We start from the raw sequence: 22,390 nt of genomic DNA, 5'->3' as shown, positions 1-22,390 counted from the left end.
TAATGTAACCAAACACAGTATTTATTTGAGATTGGTTGTTTGTATGTTACATGGACATTTAAGCTGGATGAGATGATACATAATTTATGAATTATATGTTTGTTAATTTATTTAAAATGTGTTATTTATTAATTTATTCAATATCTACCCATGCATTGACGGAGTCTGCTATAATTTACAGTATATCACTAGTTTATTGCAGCTATCTGACACTTTAAAATTGGCTTAAATTTGATATCTGATGATGATGATATTGCACTTTTTAGTGACCAGATGAGATGACGCAGCTGCTTGCATTCATAGTTCTTGTAGTGCATGATCAATATAAATTCAATGGGCTAATGGGCGTCTAGTGCAAAAATAGCTTGTCTCCCAGCTGTTGGTGGGAATATCTCCTAAAATGTCTAGAAGTGTGTGGTGCAGTATTTTTCAAAATGTCAAACAAGCTACTGTCAAAACAAGAAAAGGAGACAATTTAAGATAAGTATTTGAATATTAATTTAGCAAATATTGTTTATTCGCAAGTATTTTACAAGCGTATTGGCCTATTTTGTGTTGCACATCTCTTAGCTATTTAACCAAGCAGACACTGTATATGAAACTTAAGTGCAACGTTAGACTTACGAGGCAACAGAACCCTGCATGTCATCCTCAGTTTGTTTCCATTTGTCTTAAATATTGCGGCTGTGAGCTCCTGTAACGTTGTTTAACCATTGTAACACAATGAGTCAGGGTTCACCCCACATGGTTTCTATAATGTAGCGTAGCTCTGAGCAGCAGGTGTGCTGTTGTTTTTGTAAGAGCCGTAACATTACAGTATGAACTATTGTGTGAGGTTGCTGGAGTTATGGGAGGACTGAAAATGAATGTTTCCAATAGGAGAGAGGGAAAATGTCAATGCCTACACTGTATTGTAGCACTTTTCCGCTCTATGATATCTTTCCTTTGGTCCCCTTTCTTTTTGTCTTTTCTCCTGTCCACGTGAGCTATTGGACCTATTAATATATCCCCTCTGCTCCTCTGTTGGTCTCTCTGATGATGCTATTTTTAAAACAATAATACAGAGATATTAAAAATTATGAAAATTGTGTTTGTTGACAATGAACACGAATAGAGGCAGTATAAATACAGTTTATTCTGTAGTTTATATATTATTAATAATATTGCTTTGGATTATCACTAATGTATAATAGTATGTACATTGAACACATCTGGGCCTGTATTTATCAAACATCTAGAAGCCAACTTAATAGTTAAAGTGTGAAGAATAAGTGATATATATATATATATATTTATTTATTTATTTATTTATTTATTAACATATTAAATCTGGATTTGGATGAACAGCTTACAAGAAAGCAGTAGCTATAAATAATAGGCTGACAGGCTATCTAAATTTTGATAGTTATTATTCTTAAAGCAACAGACTTAGACTTCCATGAAAAGATCGATACCGCTCTCCAGTATGATTTAGTTTAACTCTCAGGAAGAAAGCATAAATAAGCATATTTTCCAAAATGCAACGATTGTAAAAGTACAAGTACTGATATTTTTGTACAACACTGAGTACAGATATGAGCACTAAATAATGCCATTACAATTCCAACAATGACTTTGAAAGCATGTTTTATTTTTGCTCACTTTCTGACTGTAACCAATTAAATATTTGACTTGTAAAACGAGTATGTGAGGTCAGTATCGGTGCATCCCTACTGTTTGGATAAATACAGGCCCTGTCCTTACATGATTAACACAGTGATATGTCAGTGTTAAATGAGTAAATGAAGCACAGTGCTGTTTAGTATTATTATTGTACAGAAGGCTCTGGCAGTGAGTGTGTGTCTACTGAATAGAGTCACTCCTAGCATATCTAGTTCATAGCAGAGTTTATAGGCTGCATCTCCCTGCGTGCTTTCTGATAGGACTCTTCTGTTCTCAGCAACATGAACCGTAGCTGTTTACTACATAGCTGGGAGATGTGTTCCTCATTTTATTTTCATTTCTTGTTTTCTTTTCAGTTTATTTTTCGAGCTTGTAAATGCGACGGGTTGCTTGTTCAAAGAGCCAAAAATTACCTGTGTACATGTGGTTCTCTTGGGGTTTATTACTATAATTATGTTCATGGCTGTGTTGCACATGCATTGGTTGTTTTCTGACTTCAGTTGTTTGAGTAATGAATAAAAGAATAATTTCGGGTTGTGAAAGATATATGTTGGTGAAGGCGGCGTCTCATTCTGCGGCTCGTTTTTCACCTCTCAGTCTCTCTCCATCCTCTCAGTCTCTCAGTGGCCTTCCCTCTCTCCCCTCATCAGTAAGGTGCTATTTATAGTTGCCCCGGTTTTCTCCCTCTCCGTCTCTCTTTTTCCTCTATGTCAGAACATGAACTACAGTATCTCTCACTATCACTATCCTGTGCTTAATCACATAAGGTCTTGCAGGTTTGTGTTTTACGTTATGGTGGCGACTTCTTTTGTGCCTCATCTGTACCACATAAAGATTATCATGCCTTCCCATCCAGACAGCTTAAATTGTACAAATTTAAGCATACTACAGCATTTTGCATTGACATTCATAGCAGGGGCGGAGCCGAACGCAGTAAGCAATCGGGGTTTAGCCCAAACCTAAAGGGGTGCGGGGGCATGGTCCACCGGGGAGATTTTTTCCCCATTTGATGCAGCAATATTCATTATTTTACAAGCCAGTTGTGATGATAGAATGCCTAAAAATCTGTGCATCGTTTGGGAAAAAAACACAATAGTTGCCCAGGAAAGAAATCATTATCAGTGTCTGCAGCATCCGGTCCAGGGCAGTACGGCTGAGCTAACTAGCTACATTTTGCATCAAGAAACTCTGTAAATCACAGAGAGTTGAGGCAGAGCAGCCGGAGGACATCAGAGGGAAATGCAGAAAACATCTCCATAAAATATGAACCAGTCTCAGTGATATAGTTGGTGGTGTGTGACTTAGTGCCACTATGTTCACCAGTTAGTCTTTATTTGGTGCTGAGCAGGTGGTGTACAGTGTGGATTTTGGAGGTTTTTCACTGAAAATTCACACCATGAGAGCGGTGAGAGTGAACCAAAACAGTGAAGCTGCAGGCTGGATAGCTAAACAATGATCTGAAACTCACCATAAATCTCTGTAAAGCAAAGGGCAGCTGCAGATTCACATTGTTTTCACATTAACTGATGCATTGTTATTATATAAAATATCTATTATCACTGCTTTAAGTAATACATGTTAAACGGTGAAGTATGGGCCAAACAGGCCAATGGAAAACAGGTTGGAGAGAGAAACTAAAGGTGGGATCAGAGCCAGCCTGTGTGTGCAGGATCACAGATGGCCCTTTAGCCTCCTGAGGAGACCCAGCATCTCTGAGATCATTTAACTTGGCCTCACGCTGCACGCCACTCTCCTCCATCACACAGTCCCAGCTTCCCCTGGGTCGGCCATGCTGACTGTCTCGCTGTGTGTGTTTGTGTCATCCTGCAGCTCTCTCGCTGGGCTGTCATCTCAGCCCCAGCATCAGGACTGATGGGTAATGGCTGGTAATATGTAATAATGCTGGGAAGTAAAACCCAGCCTCCTGCAAACACAAATGCATAGATAACTAATCCACCTACACACATAGAACCAAAGGTGTGAGAACAACAACAAACGCTTCAGCTGCTGCTGACATTTGAGATAATATAGCCTGGAAACTAAAGTCAATGATTCGTGTTAACCCTCTTTCAGCCTCATTACAAACATGCATCAAGGGGAATCTCTTTCTTTCCCTGCGTGCTTCCACTGTGTTTCTCTACACGCCACTTGTCAAACCCCCAATCCGTTACTTAAAGGATGAGTGTGTAGGATTTAGTGGCATCTAGCGATGAAGTTTCAGATTGCAACTAAATGAATACAGCTCAGCCTTCCAAGAATGTAGGTGAAACTACGGAGCCAGGAAATTTGGAGACTTTTATTTGAAAAGTAACTCAAAACTATAACTGTCAGAGAAATATAGTAGAGTGTAAAGTACAATATTTTCCTCTGCAAAGTAGCTGAGTAGAAGTATAAAGTAGCGCAAAATGGAAATACTCTAGTAAAGTACAAGTACCTCAAAATTGTACCTAAGTACAGAACTTGGAATGTACTCAGTTACTCTCCACCGCTGCCTTCAGTTCATCCACGAACACAAACACTGTAGCAATTATTCAAATTCAATCAAAACACAAGAATCAATATTTATTGTTTGTGCAAATAATTTAAACAGCAGTAACTAAGGCCTTGACTGTGTACAACAGTACAAATATTGTTTTACAGCAGCTGGAATAGACCTCAGTGTGTTCTCAGTGTAACAGCATTTGGCAGGGTGCAGAGATCGCTGGGACCAAATGGACCAGGAGGTGCAAACACGGAGCCGGTGTGAAAACAGCAGCAGAGGTACAGTAGCCTGCAGGCTGGAGAAACAGCCTTAAAAACACATAAATCAGGAGCGTGAAGCTCCAAACACGTCCTTTCAAAATGTCCTTGAACATGTAACCTAATCCATGTGTGCTTCTACATGTCAGTTTGTCTGTTCAAGACTGTGTGCAAAGCAAAAGTCTTTTTTAAGTGTAGTCCACCAGTTCCATGTACAGGTGTCCTGGTCTGACAGCTCTCTTATCGAAGGATCTTCTTTTTGATGTACTGGCAGAGGCAGAAAGGGGCGGTGGTACAGTGATTCCTCCGGGGACGTAGGCGGTGGTGTGATGGTCCAGACAGCCTCTCAGACACGAGCAGCTTCACATACGCTGCACTGTAAGTCATCAGAAGCTGGTAGGCTTTAGCCTGAAAAACAAGAACAATAACACTTAGAAGTTAGCAATATTACCTGTATGGAGAATAATACAGTAAAGATCGGTGGTGGTACTGGAACCATCTAGAGTTTTGATCTTGAAGAATGTTCTGAATGACTCTCCCCTATCTGCCTGAAGATTATCTTTATCTGCATATTTTCTTATCACTTTATAAGATAAGATAATAATGAATTGGTTAATTGTGTTTTGTATAAATCAACTCAAGGCAATATGATAGCTGGAGTTTCTTCTCTCGAATGAAAAAGGTAGGTTGGTTATTTTTTCCTAATGCAAAACATTTAAAGTCTAATTTCAGAGGTCTTTTTGTGCCCAAAGGTGCTCAAAAATATGAAATATAAACGATAAATACCTGCTATTTCAAAATATATTTTAAAATACTGAATAGCAGAAAATAAACTACTCTTCTCACTGGCTTTTTAAATGTCTGGACCAGTCAAAGGTCACTAAAAATAGAGTTTTTGAGTAAATAAAACTACTTAAACATATTATATATATATATAATTGTCATTAAATCTCAAACAGTGATTTTTTTCTTTTCTATTCTCATAAAGTCACTTTTATAGATATTTTGTTTCTGATGTTCTTTTTTCATTTCCCCCCCATATTGTGTTTAGTAAAGTTCCTAACTAACAAACTAACTATTAAAAAAACTCACCAACTAACTAAACTGAATTATTCTAAAGAACAGCATTAAGAAAACGAAGGTCTATAAACCATAAAACACATTTATTGATGCAGTTTACAGGCACTAAAAGGTCTTTTACATGTTTTTACATGTTAATTCTGATGTATCTATAATAAAATAATACTACTGATATACTGATCAGGCTCTAAAATAAATCCCCTCAGCATGGGAACTAAAGAGTCTCTTTACCTGAGCAGGTAAGGATGCATCAGGGATGAGGCTGTAGTTCTTGGTGACTTTGGCATCCTCCCGCTGGCTGGATGAGGTACTGCAGACCGTGTCCTCATTTCCCAGCAGTGGCCTCTGTTCATCTGAGCTCTGCTCCACATCTGACTCACCGACTTCGGGATCAACAGCCGTGACCTCGGCCACGAGGACAAGGTGGGACATTTTCCTCTTCAGTTTGTTCTGGGGAAAGTGTGACATTGACTGGGATCACTTCAACTTCCTCTGGCTATGACATGTGACGCTGTTCTTCAAAGACTAAACTTCTGTTTACCCAAAGTCCAGAAATAAATGTTCTCTCAACAGCAACTAGAATTATGTTTCTATTGATTCTGAGGGAGGACTAACATGGGAGCATGAGAAAAAAATCGATAAAGCACCACAAGAACAAACAGAGCGACAGATGTACTCGACTCACTCACCTGGGTGTCATTTGCCACAAAGCTGCGCTCCTCTAAAGTTTCAGTCAGTGCCCTCAGACAACGGGACATGTCCCAATACACAAAGTACAGCTGCAGAGAAACAAATACAAGAGCATTAGAGGCTGCAAAAGCAAAATTATTGAATTTGTTGTTCATTACTGATGTACTAGTTTTGTTCCAGACCACTAAATCACCACCCACGTCTTAGATTTTGGCAAGTTTTATTACAAGAACCTTTGTATTGATCACATAAAGCTCTTTACTCCTACATGATTAGTGGAGATGCACTCTAGTACGAGCCATGTATGGTATCATCATCCCTCAGGAGCAGATTTGTTATTTTAGCATTTCTTTCAGTGTGCAAATTACTCTCTTTATTGATTTTTCTTTACTGAACTCTAAATGTTCCTATGAAAAGGAATTTTATTTTGCATATATAGCCAACTACTACTGCTTTTTATGTCATCTTGCAAGTAAAATAGAACAATTCCCTCAATTGCTGACAGATCTTGAAAATGAATTTTGTGCGAGCGAGCCCACAGAGTTCTAGCTTTTTCTTGTTGTAAGCCCCTTTGGTCAATAAAACTGACTCCACTGCTCTTCACACACTTATGTTGTGCAGACAGGCATTATTCAAACACACACAACTTTTATTTTACATTCTAGTAGAGATCTCAAACTTTGAAAAGATACAAAACATGTTAGAATAAACTTTGGGACTTTTTGATGTATGCCATAAAGCCATATTGAATTTGAATACTTTACTACTTTCCACTGTTTCGTAGACCCAGTACACAGCTACTAGTGTGTATTTGCTTGGTCACTGTGGTGTTGTCATGGCTGCTGATATGTTGTTTTAACTGTCACCCTACTGTGTCATTAACCACATGGTTTTGTTGTATCATTCTTCTTTTCGTATCTTCTTACTTTTTGCGTCATAAAGTTGTCACCATAAATTTGTAATTTTTGTGTTGCTTTCCCACAACATTAAAAGATGAAACTAAGACAACAGCAGGGCTCACTAACAGCTATTTATCAGCCTAAACGGTTGGTGCACACATGGAGTCTCATACTCTCACAGTTTCAGTAGTTTTTAGAAGAACAACCTGCATGTTTCCAGTGCAGCTCTGCACCCAGTCGGCCACGGCCACCAGCAGCTTGTGTTTCACCATCCTCTCATTCACCTGGATTAACCGAACGTCTAAATTCATGTTGATCTGACACAAGAACACAAAAAGAAACACAATTTTTTCACATTACCCTTCTTGTACAAATACTGTAGGAATATTCAAATAAATCCTCTTCAAAAGAAGCCAAACTTAAATGTGAGATGAACATTTTTATGGTAAGAGACCTTCTTACCTCTTTGTTACTGTAGTGGAGGATGAAGATGATGGCAGTGGTGAGGAAGATGGAGACCAGGCTGACAGAGAGACAAAGGACCCAGTAGTCACTGACAGTGATGTAGAGGTGGAGGGTGGAGAACACAGCGCACCACACCACCACATACAGCACCTGGTGGAGACAGAGGAAACGCTGTTAATATTAACCAGGATAGCAAAAATATTAAATATTCAGCTGGGAGCTATTCAAAAAACAGTTTTGGGAATTTTTGGCTTTCTTGCCAAGAGTTATATGAGAAGATTGATATGAATCTTATATCTGTCCATTAACTCCAGAGCAGGAGTAAGTTAGCTTATATTAAAAAGTGAAAGCAAAGGGGAAACGACTATCCTGGCTCTGTATACCAGCACCTCTAAAGCTCTAGGCAAGTGTTTTAAGGTGTTTTTTACCCCTGTCTTCCTGTCTCGTAACTCAAAAGTGGTGCAAATGGCACAAGTTAAGCAATTTCAGCAAAGATCATAATGAGCAAAAAGCTCTCCCCTGATTTTACATACTGAGTTCAGTTTACGGATCATGTGGTGTACTACCCAGCTTTATAAAAATAATTATAAATTTATAATATCTAAGTTTTTGAGAAAATAACCCCCTGATAATATCATTAGAACTATCTTGGTTTAGGTTTAAAGACTTAAATTATTTAACAGAAAGCCTGCTTTACAAACGGGGCTCATGGAGTTTTAAAGACGTAGGAAGAGCTGTAGACAAGAAGAGTGTTATGTAAGATACTGTGCACTTCTGCTGTGGTAATTGTAGCAATTTTGCAGATTGACTCAAACTTGGGAATCCAAAATGATGGATAATCGTGGGCTTCCTGTGATCTGCCTCTTGCAAGTTCCCAAACTTTATGGAAGTAAAAAATCATAAGAGTAAATGAAAGAAAAGCGGGGAGCGAGTTAATACTGAAGAGAGAGGGATATGTTCAGAGTAAATAGTTTAGTTTAGAAGAGCTGGAGGATCATACCGGTGCCAATATAAAATGGAAGAGAGCTGAGTTGAAAACCATGTATCTCCTCACTGAGGGAACGTCCAGAGCTGTCTTGAGTGGAGCCTCCATGTCTCTGAATGGAATCTAACAGGAAATAAACACAGATTAACATAAAGATATCTGAATTTTTGCAGCATGCCACAGTAGGCCATTTGAATGCGTGTATGTGTGCTGACCTGGAAGCCATAGTTCTCCAGTTTGGCACGGCACAGAGATAGATCAAAGCTGGGGTTTAACGCTGAACAGCTCGGGACTGCCAGAACACACTGACCTGAGATCGAGAGAGAGCAATCCATGACAGGATCATCATTACATAAACACCGAAACTAAGAAGAAAATTGAGGTATAAAATATGAACTAAAAGCAACAGTGTGGTGCGTGGCAGCAGTGAAAAGCTGCTGTGCTGTCAAACACATTGAAAAAGAAAGTAAAAACAACGCAGAAACCCTCAGGGCAATCAAATATGAATAACCACTCAAATGTCACTGACCTACAGAGGGCCAGTCAGCACAAACTCATGCTGTTCAAAGGTTTCATTTATTACAAGTATGTTAAGCTTTATCTAAGAACTGCATATAAAATAACACATTTGATGGACCAGTGTTTTGGATTTAAACATTTCAATCACTGTAAACATTATATAACTTTAATGAACAAAGCTCATACAGAAGGTATATGATACTGCCAGACAGTGTGGAATAAGATGATTGCTCCAATCTTAAAGTTACTTAAGTGGAAATAATGCATGTTTATAAGTTAAACAATGTCTCATTCACATCTTTACATGTCTGTTCACTGGGATCTAAAGCATGTGAGTGTGACTATGTGGTGACTATGTGGTGATAATCCTTCTTTAATGCTGTAGAAGAATGGGAAGGTAGAGTAGGGTCGGTCATGACGAAATCTAAAGTAAGAGCACTGATCTGTTATACTTTAGTGACATAAAGAAAAGTGTAACTTGGATTTTGAGTAGTTACACTTGGGCACAAATGGAACCCCATATGAATATTATACATTTAAATACAAAAATATGTAGGGTATGTATTATCACTGGTAATCAAAATATCCAAATTCAAGGAAACAAGCCCCTCCTGATCAAGTCATAAGACACATAAAAACAAATAAGGAAGCAGCTATTACCATTTGACCAGCTGGGTCTGTTGTTGTTGGCCTGTGGCTGAGCTTTGGTTTGTCTGATTTGAACGTCCGCCTCACTGTCCACCATCACATGACCAAGTCCGTCATCCTCCATCATCTCAGAGATATCTATGTCTTTAAGAAGAAACAGAGCTGTTAGATAACAGAAAATAACTCTACTAACCGCTGCTATTAGGAACAGAAAGTTTTAAAGTGGGCTTAACGAGGACATTTTATAATTTCTTATTAAGAATTTCTGAGAAAAACTGAAACTTCAGAAGTTCCTAAGATCCTGAAACCTGTCTTAAACATCCATGAAACTTTAAGAACAGAACAAAAAGAGGATCCAGGTTCTCATGTGACAGCAGACGTGCATTACTCAGCAATTATATTAGAAACAGTTGAGTCACAAATTGGGACATGACCTAATGCCTGTAGGTGTTAGAAGTCTTAATAGCATTATTAACTCAGTCGTTCTATTCATGTGACTGTGGCTGATACAGGAAGCTAACACACTGATTATTCGATAGTGGTGCTGTTTTGTGCAAATTGGGAGGAGCACACCCCATCATTTGAAATATATGATATATATATATATATATATATATATATATATATATATATATATATGAAGTATATTTCTCCGGAAGTTGTTCTTTTTCAGATTAACACAATGAATCCCAACCAGGGGTAGCCTACACCTCAAGGGGTATTCTGCTGTTACCATGTTGAGGGTGGGTGTATGCGGGAAGCTCGACTAATAATAATAATAACTAATAGCAAATTAGCAACCTGAGTCAGTTGTAACATATTAAAATCATGTGTTGCAATCAGGAGTGTGTGAAAAGTAGTTAGCAAATGAGCAGAGAAGTTTAAATAGTTAGCCAAAAGATAATGGATAAATGGTTAGAGTTTAAATAATGAGGCTAAAAGTAATGAAAAGTTGAAACAGCTAATAGAATAAACAGCTGAAATGGTTAAAACAATGGAAAAACAGTTAAACTAGCTGTTTGTTAGTTAAAAGTTAATGGATACACTGTTTCAAAGTTTATAAAAGCAACCTAATGAATACATATTTAAATATTTAAAGTTAAAAATAATGGATGAACAGTTGAAATAGTCAGCGAACAGTGATGATGCTCAAAGTGTGAAGTAACATCCAGTTTATAATCCATTCATAAGACCATGGCAGAGGAAGAGTACGGCTATTTGAGCTCATTTGATGAGGGGCAGGTCAGGAACCACTGTCCTAACAGATAAACAACGGTTAAACATGTCACACAAGAAGAAGCGGAACATTCATATCAGATGAGTTCTTGAAAGGCCTTCAGATACTGTAAGCCACAGCCTTTATCTCTGATAAACATGTTCACACAGTTTATTTTTAAGTGAACAATGAGAGTCGAAAAAGTCTCAAAACCTGCAGAAACCAGATCACTTCTGCTTTCAGCTGGGGTGGAAGAAGTGTTCAGAACAGTACTGTAGAAATACCATAGTCTAAAAGTACAAAAGTGTAAAAGCATGAAAACTAACAGTATTTATTAGACAGAAACAATTCTTTCTTTTAAATAATACATTCACAATACATTATATTATATTATGTTGTAGCATAATTTGTTTATGTGTTGCAAATTTTAGGTAATAGTTTAATAGTAAAATATATTTATAAGCTCATAGGTTTTTGCATGTAAACTCTTAATCTGAAACATAATACCTACAGATGTTATATGAATGTAACTAATAATGTGTAATATTTCTCTCTGAAATGTTGTAGAAATATAAAGTAGCATGAAATACCTCAAAATGATGCTTAAAAACGGGGCTACTTATGGCTCAGGTTCGATTCCAGCCCTGGCCCTTCGCTGCATGTCATCCCCCCCCTCTCTCTCTCCGGCCTTTGCTGTCTCTCTCCTGCTGTCACTATCTAAATAAAGCAGAAATGCCATTAAAAAAAGTGTACCTAATTATGGTGTTTGAGTAAATGCCATTACTTTCCACCACTGGCTTTGAGGGCTGTTGGCCTTCACTGCAGTGGTGTGGTGCTGGTGTTATTGGATGAATTCAGTTTAGAGGAGTAAATTTAATTGAATTTACATGTTTTTGATGTGCCTTCAGAGTATCTCTATAGGCTACTGTAAGTAAAATGTCTTATCATGTTTTATCATGGCAGTGTAGCTCAGTCTGTCACTGTGACAGAGGATTAGAGGTACTTGTGCAGCTCAACAGGGACCTCCACCAGCACGAAGACAAAGAAAGAAACAGATAAAAACTGAATAAATTCTACTTTTAGACAACGCCAGCTCTTTCTTTCCAGCTCACACTCTTGCCTGCATGCCTGTGATGGAGCCACATTTTAGCACAGAAGTGTGAAAACTCGTTGCTGCGGTCGTAATGTCAGTTTATCCCCACAGTCTTACCTCTTTCTCAGCCCTCTCTTTTTACACACACTCTCTCTCTGCTGCTATCTTACTCTCTCGTTTTCACTTCCTTGCCTTTAAATAAAGTCAAGCAGACTCTGGGACCAATTTATCATTTCCTGCTTACACTGCACCTGCTCAAGAAAAAAATAAAACTGTTCACAAAGCAGAAGGGTGCACGCAAACACAGGCTGCATCTTCAGTGTTTCACAACTACAGTAGATAGAGGAAACAGCAGTTATCTCGAGCTCATCAGTAAAGACTCAACACAGTCTCTTATCTTTGAATTGCACCTCGTCTGTTTTCATGTACATGTGAGTTGTGTTGAGCACTCCTGAACCTAATTTGTTAAAGTTATTTGGATTTCTCCTCCAGGTTGTGTCAATTTCAGAAGCTATATTTCTGTTTTTCTTTTGTTTTTGCATTTATAAGCTCTCGTTTTATATAAGGGTGAGGGTAAAAGTTAATTTAAAAAGTTTGTATTCTTTCCGTGGCTATGAAGCCAAACCAAAACCAAAATAAATGACCCAGAAAGTCCATATAATTTACATAATCAAACACATCTTACCTGTATTTTAGGTGAAAGTCCATCTTGTCAACAAAGCTGTGGTGGTTGTATTCCCCTCTTGCTCTTAGTGTAACATTTGTTCCCACAGTAGATCCCTTGAAAGCAGCAATACATGTGTTACTGCGCATACACCTTTAACACTCAACTGTATCTAAGCAGAGTTTCTTTCCTGCTTCTCTCTGTCTTGGTTTCTCTCTCTCTCTCTCTCTTTCTCTCTCTAAGCGTGTGACTCAGATCAGCCCAGCCTCATGACTACAGGAATGTGGTCTGTGCACATGGTTCTCAGCTCAGACAACACTAGAAAGCGAGTTTTTACATGTAGAGGTTAATTAAGTCAATTCAAGCCTTATTTTGATATGAGACTTTTATTGTCTCATATTTTTGTGATTTTGTGCGACAGACTAAAGTTGTCCTGTTGGTGCAGTGGAAATGTTTTATGATTTTAGATGTTATCTTACTGGCATTTAGGGAGAAGAGTTTGTTTTTGTTGGTATGGATTTACTGGAACTGTCACACATTAACTTATAAAGGTTGTAGATCGGTTGGGGTCATGTAAGAGACACAACATTATATTCTGAGACCAATTCATAGATAAATAGACAACAAATGAACCTGAACTTCACAAAAACACCTACATTTACTTAGTTTTATTGCTGTTTGCTGCTTAACTTGATTACAATTAAATTCAAGTTAGAATTAATTGACATTTTTATATATATCATAAATGTAATTAATAAGACATTTTGCTTAATATGAAATGTTACTTTAATATTGGTTTTATTCTACGACTAAAGTGACTCACAGTAGAATAATACTCAGTCAGGCCCTGAAAGCAGCACCATAATACTATCTAACTGTACAGGACTTTATACAATTAACATTGCGAGTGGCTGGTGTTATTTCAGGAAAACTTTGCCCCCATGTGGATCAAAGTTGTAAGTGTATTTAGCAAATGCTCTTAGGATAAATAAGAATCAGGACTAGGAAATTAAATGCATTAAAAATGCAAAATAATGATTAATTCAAATTGAATAAAACATAGTTTACAGTGAATTTGTCTGCTGACAGCATGTATTCACGATTACAGTAAAAAGTAAAACACAGCGGAAAAGTTTTTTTTTCCTCAGCTGATCTTGGCCCGATCATTAAAATGTGATCACAATATATGTTATTGTTATTGTTCTTTAGTTTATGTCTATATGTATATTCATTGTTTTTTTTATTGAAATTAAAACAACATTTAAACATCATTCAGCAGCTGCTTAAGGTACAGTATACATGTTAGGTACATTTCCATACAAACATATATTTTATAAAATTGCAAATGTAATAGCAAAAGTAATTTAATAACTTCAATTAATGAACGTGTATTAAAATATATATACAAATATAAATATAAATAGCCGTAAAAATCTAATCTTATAAAATAAAAAAAATACACGCAAAGGACAAGAGCAGTAAAGGAGAAAAACAATAAAATAATATATTTTTTTAAAAACACAATAACTTAAAAAAGACAAATAGCAAAATAAAATTTAATTTATATCGATCCATTGTGTATATACTATTTTTGTTTTACGATGATAAAATACTGTCTTTTATTTTGGCGTATGAGGGAGGTCATGTGACCGCCCACCTGAGTCATATGACCGACTAGAGTTTTTGGTCGCAGTGTGGATGAGCTGGAGAGAGCATTTCCGCCTTTAGCTCTGTGTCTGTTTTTGTTTTTATCGATTTACTTCGAGGCTCCACTTTAAACCTCGGTGTTAACTCTCTCTCTGTCGGAGGAAAGCAGAAGTTTTCAGGACTTGAATCAAACATGGAAACAGGAAGCCGGCTCGCTGCACTGTCGTTACTTCTCTCCGCTGTGTTGTCTCTCTGTGTTTGTGGCAATATCCCTGAACCGGTACAGTAAACTGTCAAACAATATCAATATCAGTATAGAAATAGGTTATAAATCCAAACATTAGCTCTGCTGTGGGTGCACATGTTGGAAAGTGTTTGTTCAGATGGATTTCTGGGATCAAAACTGTCTTTTTTTGTGGATTTAAGATGTTTATGTTGTTTTGCATGCCTTCATGTGTTGTTACAGTGAGAATAAATAAGCTTTTGCAGCCTTGTGATTGGGATTTATGAATAAATATCATAAATATGCTTCCTAAAGTGAAAGTATGATCACCTGGTTTGCGTAACCGGACACTAGATGCAGATGCCCAAACCGGTTTTGCCAGCATATATCTCTTTCCTTTTGCCAGCTCATCTTCTCCCTTTCCTAATTTTTCTGTCTTTGCTGTCCAGATTAACCCTTTGGTGTACGAGGAGCAGCTGCTGTGGGTGAGCGGAGCCCAGGGGCAGGTGAACACCTACAGGATCCCCCTGCTCACCTTCACCCCCAAAGGAAGCCTGCTGGCCTTCGCAGAGGGCAGGAAGTCTTCGGCCAGCGACGTGGGAGCAAAGGTCATCGCAATGCGGCGGTCCACAGACAAAGGCACGAAGACCACCAGACAGTCAGAAACAGTTAGATATACACACACAAAAACACACAGCCTGTACACACACACACACACACACACACACAGACACACACACACACACACACACACACACACACACACTAACAGAGTGGTTGTATGTATTCAAAAACAATATCAATCAATCAATTAATCACCTTTCATACAACTTAGTGCAGCTTCAAAGTGCTTCACAGATGACTGATAAGTCGATAATAAGACAGAATGGAATAAAGGTAAAAATGACAATAAAATAAAATAGATTTAACAAGTATAACAAAATAAAAACTATACGAGAAACTAGATCAGATTTTTATTACATTGTTACAGAAGTTGGTTATCATCAAATGTATCAGAAAACATCACAAGAAACACAAAAGTAAAGAAACAACTGCAGAAAATCTTTTCACAAGGTCCAGTTGTTTGATTTGCAGGCACATCCTGTGGCCTTCATCATTATGTAGACAGTAAGTGGACCTTGTGATAAGATTTCTTTTAATCAAACCAAGAATGAAGCTCTAAGCTCAACATACAGAATCTCTAGCTAAACTTTCAAGCTTCCTTAAAGACGACAGATCAATTGTACAGACTACGAAATTTCAGTACTATTAGAATTAGATAACCATTTAATAAGCAGTTATTGTATTGGGTACCTTACTCTGGGGGGATATAAACACAAATAATACAAAATAAATGTTCTCATTTAACAGTTGAAGTTCTTAAATGGTAAAAGTGTTTAAAGCTCTAATAGAAGAACTTTAATAAAATACAGCCTAAAATGATCAAAACTGATTTAAGTGAGTATAAAACTTAAAAGACTAAAGACAAAAATATAAAATATTTACATTTTGTAGTAACTGTCCAAAGTGATTATATAATGTGTATAAAATGAATGGGTGCATTATTCTAGTGGCATTACTGAAAGGATTTATTTGAATCTCAACACAATAAAGTAATAAAAACTGCTTGAGACAAACTCTGGCTGAATATATACGATTGAATTAAGAACTTGTGTTGTCTTTAAGGGGAAAAAGCCCCCAAAAACCTTGAAATAATAGAATAAAAAATAGTGTCTGAATCCTCTTGTGCTCCTCCTCCATCCCTCCAGGAGCCACCTGGTCCCCGACCACCTTTATCGTCGACGATGGTTTGCAGCCGGACGGCCTGAACCTGGGCTCGGTGGTGGTGGACGAGGAGGTGGGCTCGGTGATTCTGATCTACAGCATCTGCTTCCACCTCTACCTCTGCCATCCGGCCAGCACCATGATGGTAGAGAGCATTGACGACGGTCTGAGCTGGAGCAAGCCAAGAAACCTCTCGGTCCAGCTCGGAGTCAAAAACTTTGCTGCCGGGCCGGGCTTCGGCATCCAGGTGAGAGGATGACGCAGAATGTTTTCTAGTATTAAAGTGAGATACAAAATTAAGCTAAATGACCTTTGTGCTGTGTTCAGGAAATGTTGGTTTTACTGTGACTATAAGCTGCTGATTCAGCTCTTACTTATTCAGGTCACATACTGGTGGTAATTACAGGTGTTTAAAGTGAGATTTTAAAGGCAGAAATCTACTCACTTTATTACAGGGTGGTAAAAATCTGAGTTCATACGCCTTTGCCACGAGGAAACGTTGGATATGATTTATGAACAAATGCATTTTTAAATGGCTTTTTTTTTTCATACTTCATGAAAAGAGGAAGTGTGTTTTGTACATTAAACATTATTCCCTTCAAATTAAGAAGTTGGAACTAACTTAGTTCTTGTTTCAAGCGCACCACTTTTTTTTCATTTAAAACTGATCATTATTATACCTCCCCGGCCTTCAGTGTCACTGTCAATAAAACAAAATGCCCCAAAACCCCAAAACAGCTTAAAGTATAGTGAAAATAATGTTAACACCTCATGAACTGTTTGTTGAAAAAATCTAATTTAATTGATTGAAATGTAAAGTCTTCAGTAATTTAATCATCAGTCAGAAACTGCTACAAACTACTACGGTGCATTTATGGTGTTTGTTTGAGGCCAGGACACAAAATTATCTAATAATTACACTGTTTGCAAATTTCATCTAACACAAACTTGCAAAATATGCCGACCTCAGACAATGGGTATCCCCTGGATAGAGGAACAGCAGTCACAAGTTGAGACTAAACCACAGGGACATGATGATGTTGTTAAAAAACATAAATGCTATGAAAATACTATTAAATTCCAAATGAAAATACTATGAGATAGCTGAAATGTAATTTAAAATAAGTTTTGCATTCTCTGTAATATTTAGTTTCAATATCCAGGTGGTGGATCTAGAGAAATATTTATGGGGTAGCAGAAATATATGGTAATTTAATTGCAAACAATCACATATATCAATGTTTGCTTGGAAAAGCCCCCAGATTAATATATTTTAACTCAAAAACATCACATCATTGTGGCACATTGATAAAAGATTGAATAGAAATACCTAAAGGTGGCATTAAAAGTCAATAAATTGATTTATTTCCAGCCCATTTTCCATCAGGTTAGCTCTGTTTTTTTTTAACTGGTTCCATTCAGGATTCAACAACAATCAACAATAAATAATCTAATTAGAAGGAATAAACCTGCCTCCTGCATAGCTGAATAGAGTCAGTCTACGCTACTGTATTTTAACACGGGTCATAATGGTGGAATTTGGAGAGCCTAATATTTTCTGACCATTCATATGATATGATGATAAAAATTTGGAAAAAAAAACTGTGGGTGTGCCTTGTTAAATTAAATCATATTGGTAGAATACATTGGACATGTGCCTTTATTGTTGCACACTGAATGCATTACACGTTACACAGTAGTGCGTTTGAAATGTGTGCAGCAGCAGAATCGTTATGTAATTGGAGGGGAGTTGTAATTGTGCAAATTAGTTGATTATCCCTCATGAATGAGTTAAAATTGATGCCAGTTTTTAGGACACTAAACCCTCAGTTGGATTGCAGCAGATGAGCCACTCTGGATAATTGTTCGGATTTGTTTCATGAGATATTGATGTCTTTGTAGCTGGCACATTGCTTTTAACTAATTATAAGAATTATGTATTATCTTTTTTTATGTTTTCTGTGTTGTTATTTTTTGATCTTCACTTATACATACACCGTTTTTTCAGAATTAGATGTAGTTTCTCTTTATAATCAAATTTTCCCTTTCTTAGTCCACATCTTTTTGTGTCTTTGTACAACAGAAGCGCTACAACCCAGCTAAGGGGAGGCTGGTGGTGTGCGGTCATGGTACAATCGAGGGAGATGGAGTTTTCTGCATCTTGAGTGACGACCATGGACTTAACTGGTACAACGGTGCCGCACTGAAAAGCATCCCTTACAACCAGCAGAAGAGACCACAGGACTTCAACCCTGACGAGTGCCAGGTACGTTTGTGGAAATGTGTTGTTAACCCCCTTGTGACGATCACATCTACACCACACTGTATCCTGCAATAGCAGGAGGTAAAATTGGACTCCTTTCTCCTCTGCAAAGATGAAACTTAACATAAATGGTGGTTACAACTTCTTACAACAGGAGCAAATCAAACCGCAGTCTTTAGCGCTGTGAGGAAAAACATCAGTGACTGAAAAGCAAAATGAACTTTATTTCTGGTGCCCTTTCTGGTGTTGTGTTATGTCCTTATTGGAGACATTTCAACTGTAAATGCAGACCGTTCAAGTCATTTAATTAAAGCTCCATTTATAGATATGTTTTTATATTAACAATAAGTCAAATGTCTTTGTTTACTGTGAAACCCAGAGCGAATTATCACCCAACTTTGCGGCTCTACTGAAGTTTTTTTTGCTTTGGTCTTGGTGGTCTCATCGGGTTTCCAGTGAAGTTGCCAGGCATTTTATAAATATCAAAAACTCTGCCTGTCACCAAACAGCAGAGAAAATAAACTTAGCGACTAGTTGTTGAAGAAAGTCCAATTTCTTGCGGAGGAGGAGAGGAGCAGGCATTCGTGGTTAAAGAAAAAAAACAAAGCTTAAAGGAGATTTAATATTACACATAAATTTGTCAGTTTATTATGAATGCTAAAGGTGCATTGTGTCTAATGGATGTGTGACTGGGCAATCACTACCTGACATATTCGCCTTAACAACTTTATCAGAGTGTTTATCTGTCAGCTTGTTGTGGAGTGACTCTGCCCTCTAATGGCCAAACAAAATGCAACTGTAAAATGACCTTTGTGTGATGCCTTCATTGCAATGATTTGAAAAAAGCATCATATTTAATCAAATACACCTTTTTTTTTTTTTTTACATCAAAATGCATTAGACACTGTCAAAGCTAAACCCCTCCCTACCCCTCTGCAGCCGTTTGAGATGACTGACGGCAGCATCGTCATCAACGTGCGGAACCAGAACCACTACCACTGTCGGTGTCGCGTGGTGGTACGAAGCTATGACGGTGGATTGTCCCTGCCCTTGGAAGATCTGTACTTTGACTATGAGCTGGTGGATTCTGCAGTAGCAGCTGGAGCTCTGCAGAAAGACGACGTCCTCTACTTCACCAACCCGTCCAATGATTACAACAGTAAGAGCCGCTGACACTAAAGATCTCTTCTTCCTTTCTAACTTTTGTCACTGATGCTCAGTGGTGGAAATAGCAGTAGGAATACTATTCTGTTAAAATATAAATAACAGTCCTGCTTTCTAAACTTTACTACTATATATTATCAGTAAATTATACTTAATTTATCAAAAGTAAAAGTATCTGTTGGTAGAATTATTGGAAAATCATTACTATTATATTAATATAGCATTTTATTGTCTCAGCTGGTTGAGGTGAAATGTATTTAAATTTTATATATAACAATGCATCATATTTTGTAACTTGATCGTGTGTTTTTTATGTGACATCTTAAAAAGTAACTGTAAAGTAACTAGTAACTATATCTATATAATAAATGTAGTGGAGTAAAATGGAAATATAGTGGAGCAGAAGTACACAATAGCTTTAAAATGGAAATACCTCAAAACAGTACTCAGAAAATGTACTTAGTAACTTGCTTTCCTTCACATCAAAACAATCTATCAGTTTAATTTACCTCAGACTTAAAGGTCCAGTGTGTAGGATTGTGTGTAGTTGCAGATTGAAACTCCCTCGCTTCACCCTCCCCTTCCAAGTGCAAAGGATAAACTACGGTGGCAGCAAAAAACTGAAATAGTCCTGTCTAGTGTCAGTGTTTAGTTTGTCCATTTTGGGCTACTCTAGAAACATGGCAGCCTCCACGGGAGGCAACCCACGACATCTATAGATATAAAAGGATCATTCTAAGGTGTATGTATAGGTATATCCCATTTCTGCCAATAGATCCCACTACAAGGAGTTTTTAACTGGTTATGAAACAGTCTGAATTTAAAACTGTTGCTACTATAGGAGATACATGAATAAACAAGACCATCAGTTAGAATCTGATTCCCCTTGAAATGAAACAAGGTGGTAGAAACACTATGGTAGTTTGTCCGCCAGAATCAAGATAAGATAAGATGTACCTTTATTGATCCCCCGTAGGAGAAATTCAACAAAAAATAAAAGTTCCTTGTTGCTGCTTTGAGGGAACGTGTTAAGAAACAATCGGTGAATGAGCAAACTAACATCTTGTATCGTCCCCCTCAGGAGTTAACCTGACCTTACGTTGGTCGGTGACTCATGGGAAATCTTGGGAGAACAAAGCTATGCAGATATGGGCGGGGCCAAGCGGCTACTCCTGTATGACATCACTGAACAGCGGCTCCCCAGAGGACCAGAAGTACATCTTTGTCATCTACGAGAAGGGCCACAAGGTCTATGACGAAACCGTCTCGTTCGTCAAGATCCACCTGTACGGTGGCCGGTAGAGCATGTGAGAGAGAGGTAAGCACGAAGCATGAAAAAACTGGTTTGTTTGCGATTAGTTTGAAAAACATATCTGAGCGTGACTCCTGTTTTTAATTTCACCTTGTGTTTGTCTCGTAGATTCAAATGTTGGAGGAAAAAAGGGAAACAGGAAGATGTCAGACTCCCACGGCTTTCTCAGGATGAACATAAAAGACTTTTTAAACTCACTCTACGCTATGAAATATGGGGAAAATGAGAGGCTCAGCACCACGAATGTCCGACAGTTTGTGTTCAGCCTGTGATGAACCAATCCAAAAAATATATGCCGGATAAGTCCGATGTGTCCGGATAAATGTGTTTTTGTTAGAAAATTTGCACAGCCCCAATATTTTATTACTTCCCTGTTCTTACATAAAAGAAGATATGACCGAGATAAATGTTGAGGATTATTTAGTACACTAGTTTCCAAGCAACTTCCTGTCATCTATGAACTATAATCTGTAAGCAATGATGATGATACCATACTAAAGTATGGCCGATCAATTATCACCAATTCACCTCACAAACTGTCAGATTCACTGTATACTTGGCGCTGGTGTGAAATTTCTTCTTTTGGCTCGGACACTTGCTGAACGGGGCATACTTCCAAATGGAATTATGAGTTTTGCCTTTATTAAGATGTGAATATTCCATGAATACATGCTGATTGAAATTGGTTCTGCCTTTGTAAACCCAGAAATTATGTAAAATAATGTTAATAACCTTTTTTTGTTATGAGACTGCCCTTAAATGCTATTTCCAATTGAGTGGTATGAGAAAAACAATAGATGTACTTAAATAAAAAAGAGGTGTGTGTGTGTGTGATTGGATGTGAGAGTGAAGAGGTAAATACGTAATGTAGCCAAAGTACTCTGGTATTTTGTAATCAATCTGAACTCCTCAGATTTTGATGTTTTATTTTGAAGAGTGGCCATTTATGCTCCATATTACCAGCACAGAGATACATTGTTTCCCTGCAGGACTTTATCTGATCTGTACTATCTGCAGAGTAAATATGTGATTTCTAACAATTGTACACCCTTTAATTTGTCAGGCACTGAGCTGATTTCCAACGCAGTTCATGATTCATAAAGAAATATCAGAGATTTACAGTTGACAAATCTACATTGACTTTCTATAAATATCACTCTTTATAAATGTCAGCTGAAGGTTTTCCTGTGAAGAAGAGTTTCTTTCTTTTTTTTTTATTTACCCACTTGTTTTACTTGAAATATTGTTTTGGGACTCCTTACAAAATAAACAATTAAACTTCATGTGATGATTATTCCAAAACAAACTGGATATTAGTTATGTTCATATATGAAAA

General features: G+C 37.5%; 2 protein-coding genes across 3 annotated transcripts; one reads left to right on the top strand and one right to left on the bottom strand.

Moving 5' to 3' along the window:
- Nucleotides 1–4,189: 4,189 nt before the first annotated feature.
- LOC127357828 (transmembrane protein 268) lies at nt 4,190–12,904 on the bottom strand. 2 transcript variants are annotated; one of them, XM_051390294.1, is made up of 10 exons: nt 12,682–12,904; nt 11,494–11,620; nt 9,700–9,831; nt 8,736–8,830; nt 8,536–8,643; nt 7,533–7,685; nt 7,277–7,387; nt 6,171–6,260; nt 5,713–5,931; nt 4,190–4,809 (listed from the first exon to the last, which is right to left on the bottom strand). In XM_051390294.1, the coding sequence occupies exons 3-10, from the start codon at nt 9,812–9,814 to the stop codon at nt 4,642–4,644; spliced, it is 1,059 nt and encodes a 352-aa protein (XP_051246254.1). In that variant the 5' UTR covers nt 9,815–9,831; nt 11,494–11,620; nt 12,682–12,904; the 3' UTR covers nt 4,190–4,641. The 2 variants fall into 2 exon arrangements, with proteins under 2 accessions (XP_051246254.1, XP_051246255.1); XM_051390295.1 differs by lacking the exon at nt 11,494–11,620.
- Nucleotides 12,905–14,320: 1,416 nt separating this feature from the next.
- neu1 (neuraminidase 1) lies at nt 14,321–22,337 on the top strand. The gene is made up of 7 exons (XM_051391611.1): nt 14,321–14,587; nt 14,980–15,169; nt 16,300–16,562; nt 18,399–18,581; nt 19,518–19,737; nt 20,824–21,060; nt 21,163–22,337. The coding sequence occupies exons 1-6, from the start codon at nt 14,501–14,503 to the stop codon at nt 21,042–21,044; spliced, it is 1,164 nt and encodes a 387-aa protein (XP_051247571.1). The 5' UTR covers nt 14,321–14,500; the 3' UTR covers nt 21,045–21,060; nt 21,163–22,337.
- Nucleotides 22,338–22,390: the final 53 nt, after the last annotated feature.

The sequence above is a fragment of the Dicentrarchus labrax genome, unplaced genomic scaffold (genome assembly GCF_905237075.1).
Source record: "Dicentrarchus labrax unplaced genomic scaffold, dlabrax2021, whole genome shotgun sequence".
NCBI classification, from domain to species: domain Eukaryota; kingdom Metazoa; phylum Chordata; class Actinopteri; family Moronidae; genus Dicentrarchus; species Dicentrarchus labrax.
Note: the sequence above shows the minus strand (reverse complement) of the source record. Positions and strands in the feature narration are given on the sequence as shown.

Coding starts and splice junctions, on each gene's coding strand:
- neu1 (XM_051391611.1), top strand. CDS start 14,501: ATGGAAACAGGAAGCCGGCTCGCTGCACTGTCGTTACTTCTCTCCGCT. Junction 14,588..14,979: donor GTGGCAATATCCCTGAACCG/GTACAGTAAACT, acceptor TTTGCTGTCCAG/ATTAACCCTTTGGTGTACGA. Junction 15,170..16,299: donor GCGGCGGTCCACAGACAAAG/GCACGAAGACCA, acceptor CCATCCCTCCAG/GAGCCACCTGGTCCCCGACC.
- LOC127357828 (XM_051390294.1), bottom strand. CDS start 9,814: ATGATGGAGGATGACGGACTTGGTCATGTGATGGTGGACAGTGAGGCG. Junction 8,831..9,699: donor CAGACCCAGCTGGTCAAATG/GTAATAGCTGCT, acceptor TCTCGATCTCAG/GTCAGTGTGTTCTGGCAGTC. Junction 8,644..8,735: donor TGGAGAACTATGGCTTCCAG/GTCAGCACACAT, acceptor ATTTCCTGTTAG/ATTCCATTCAGAGACATGGA.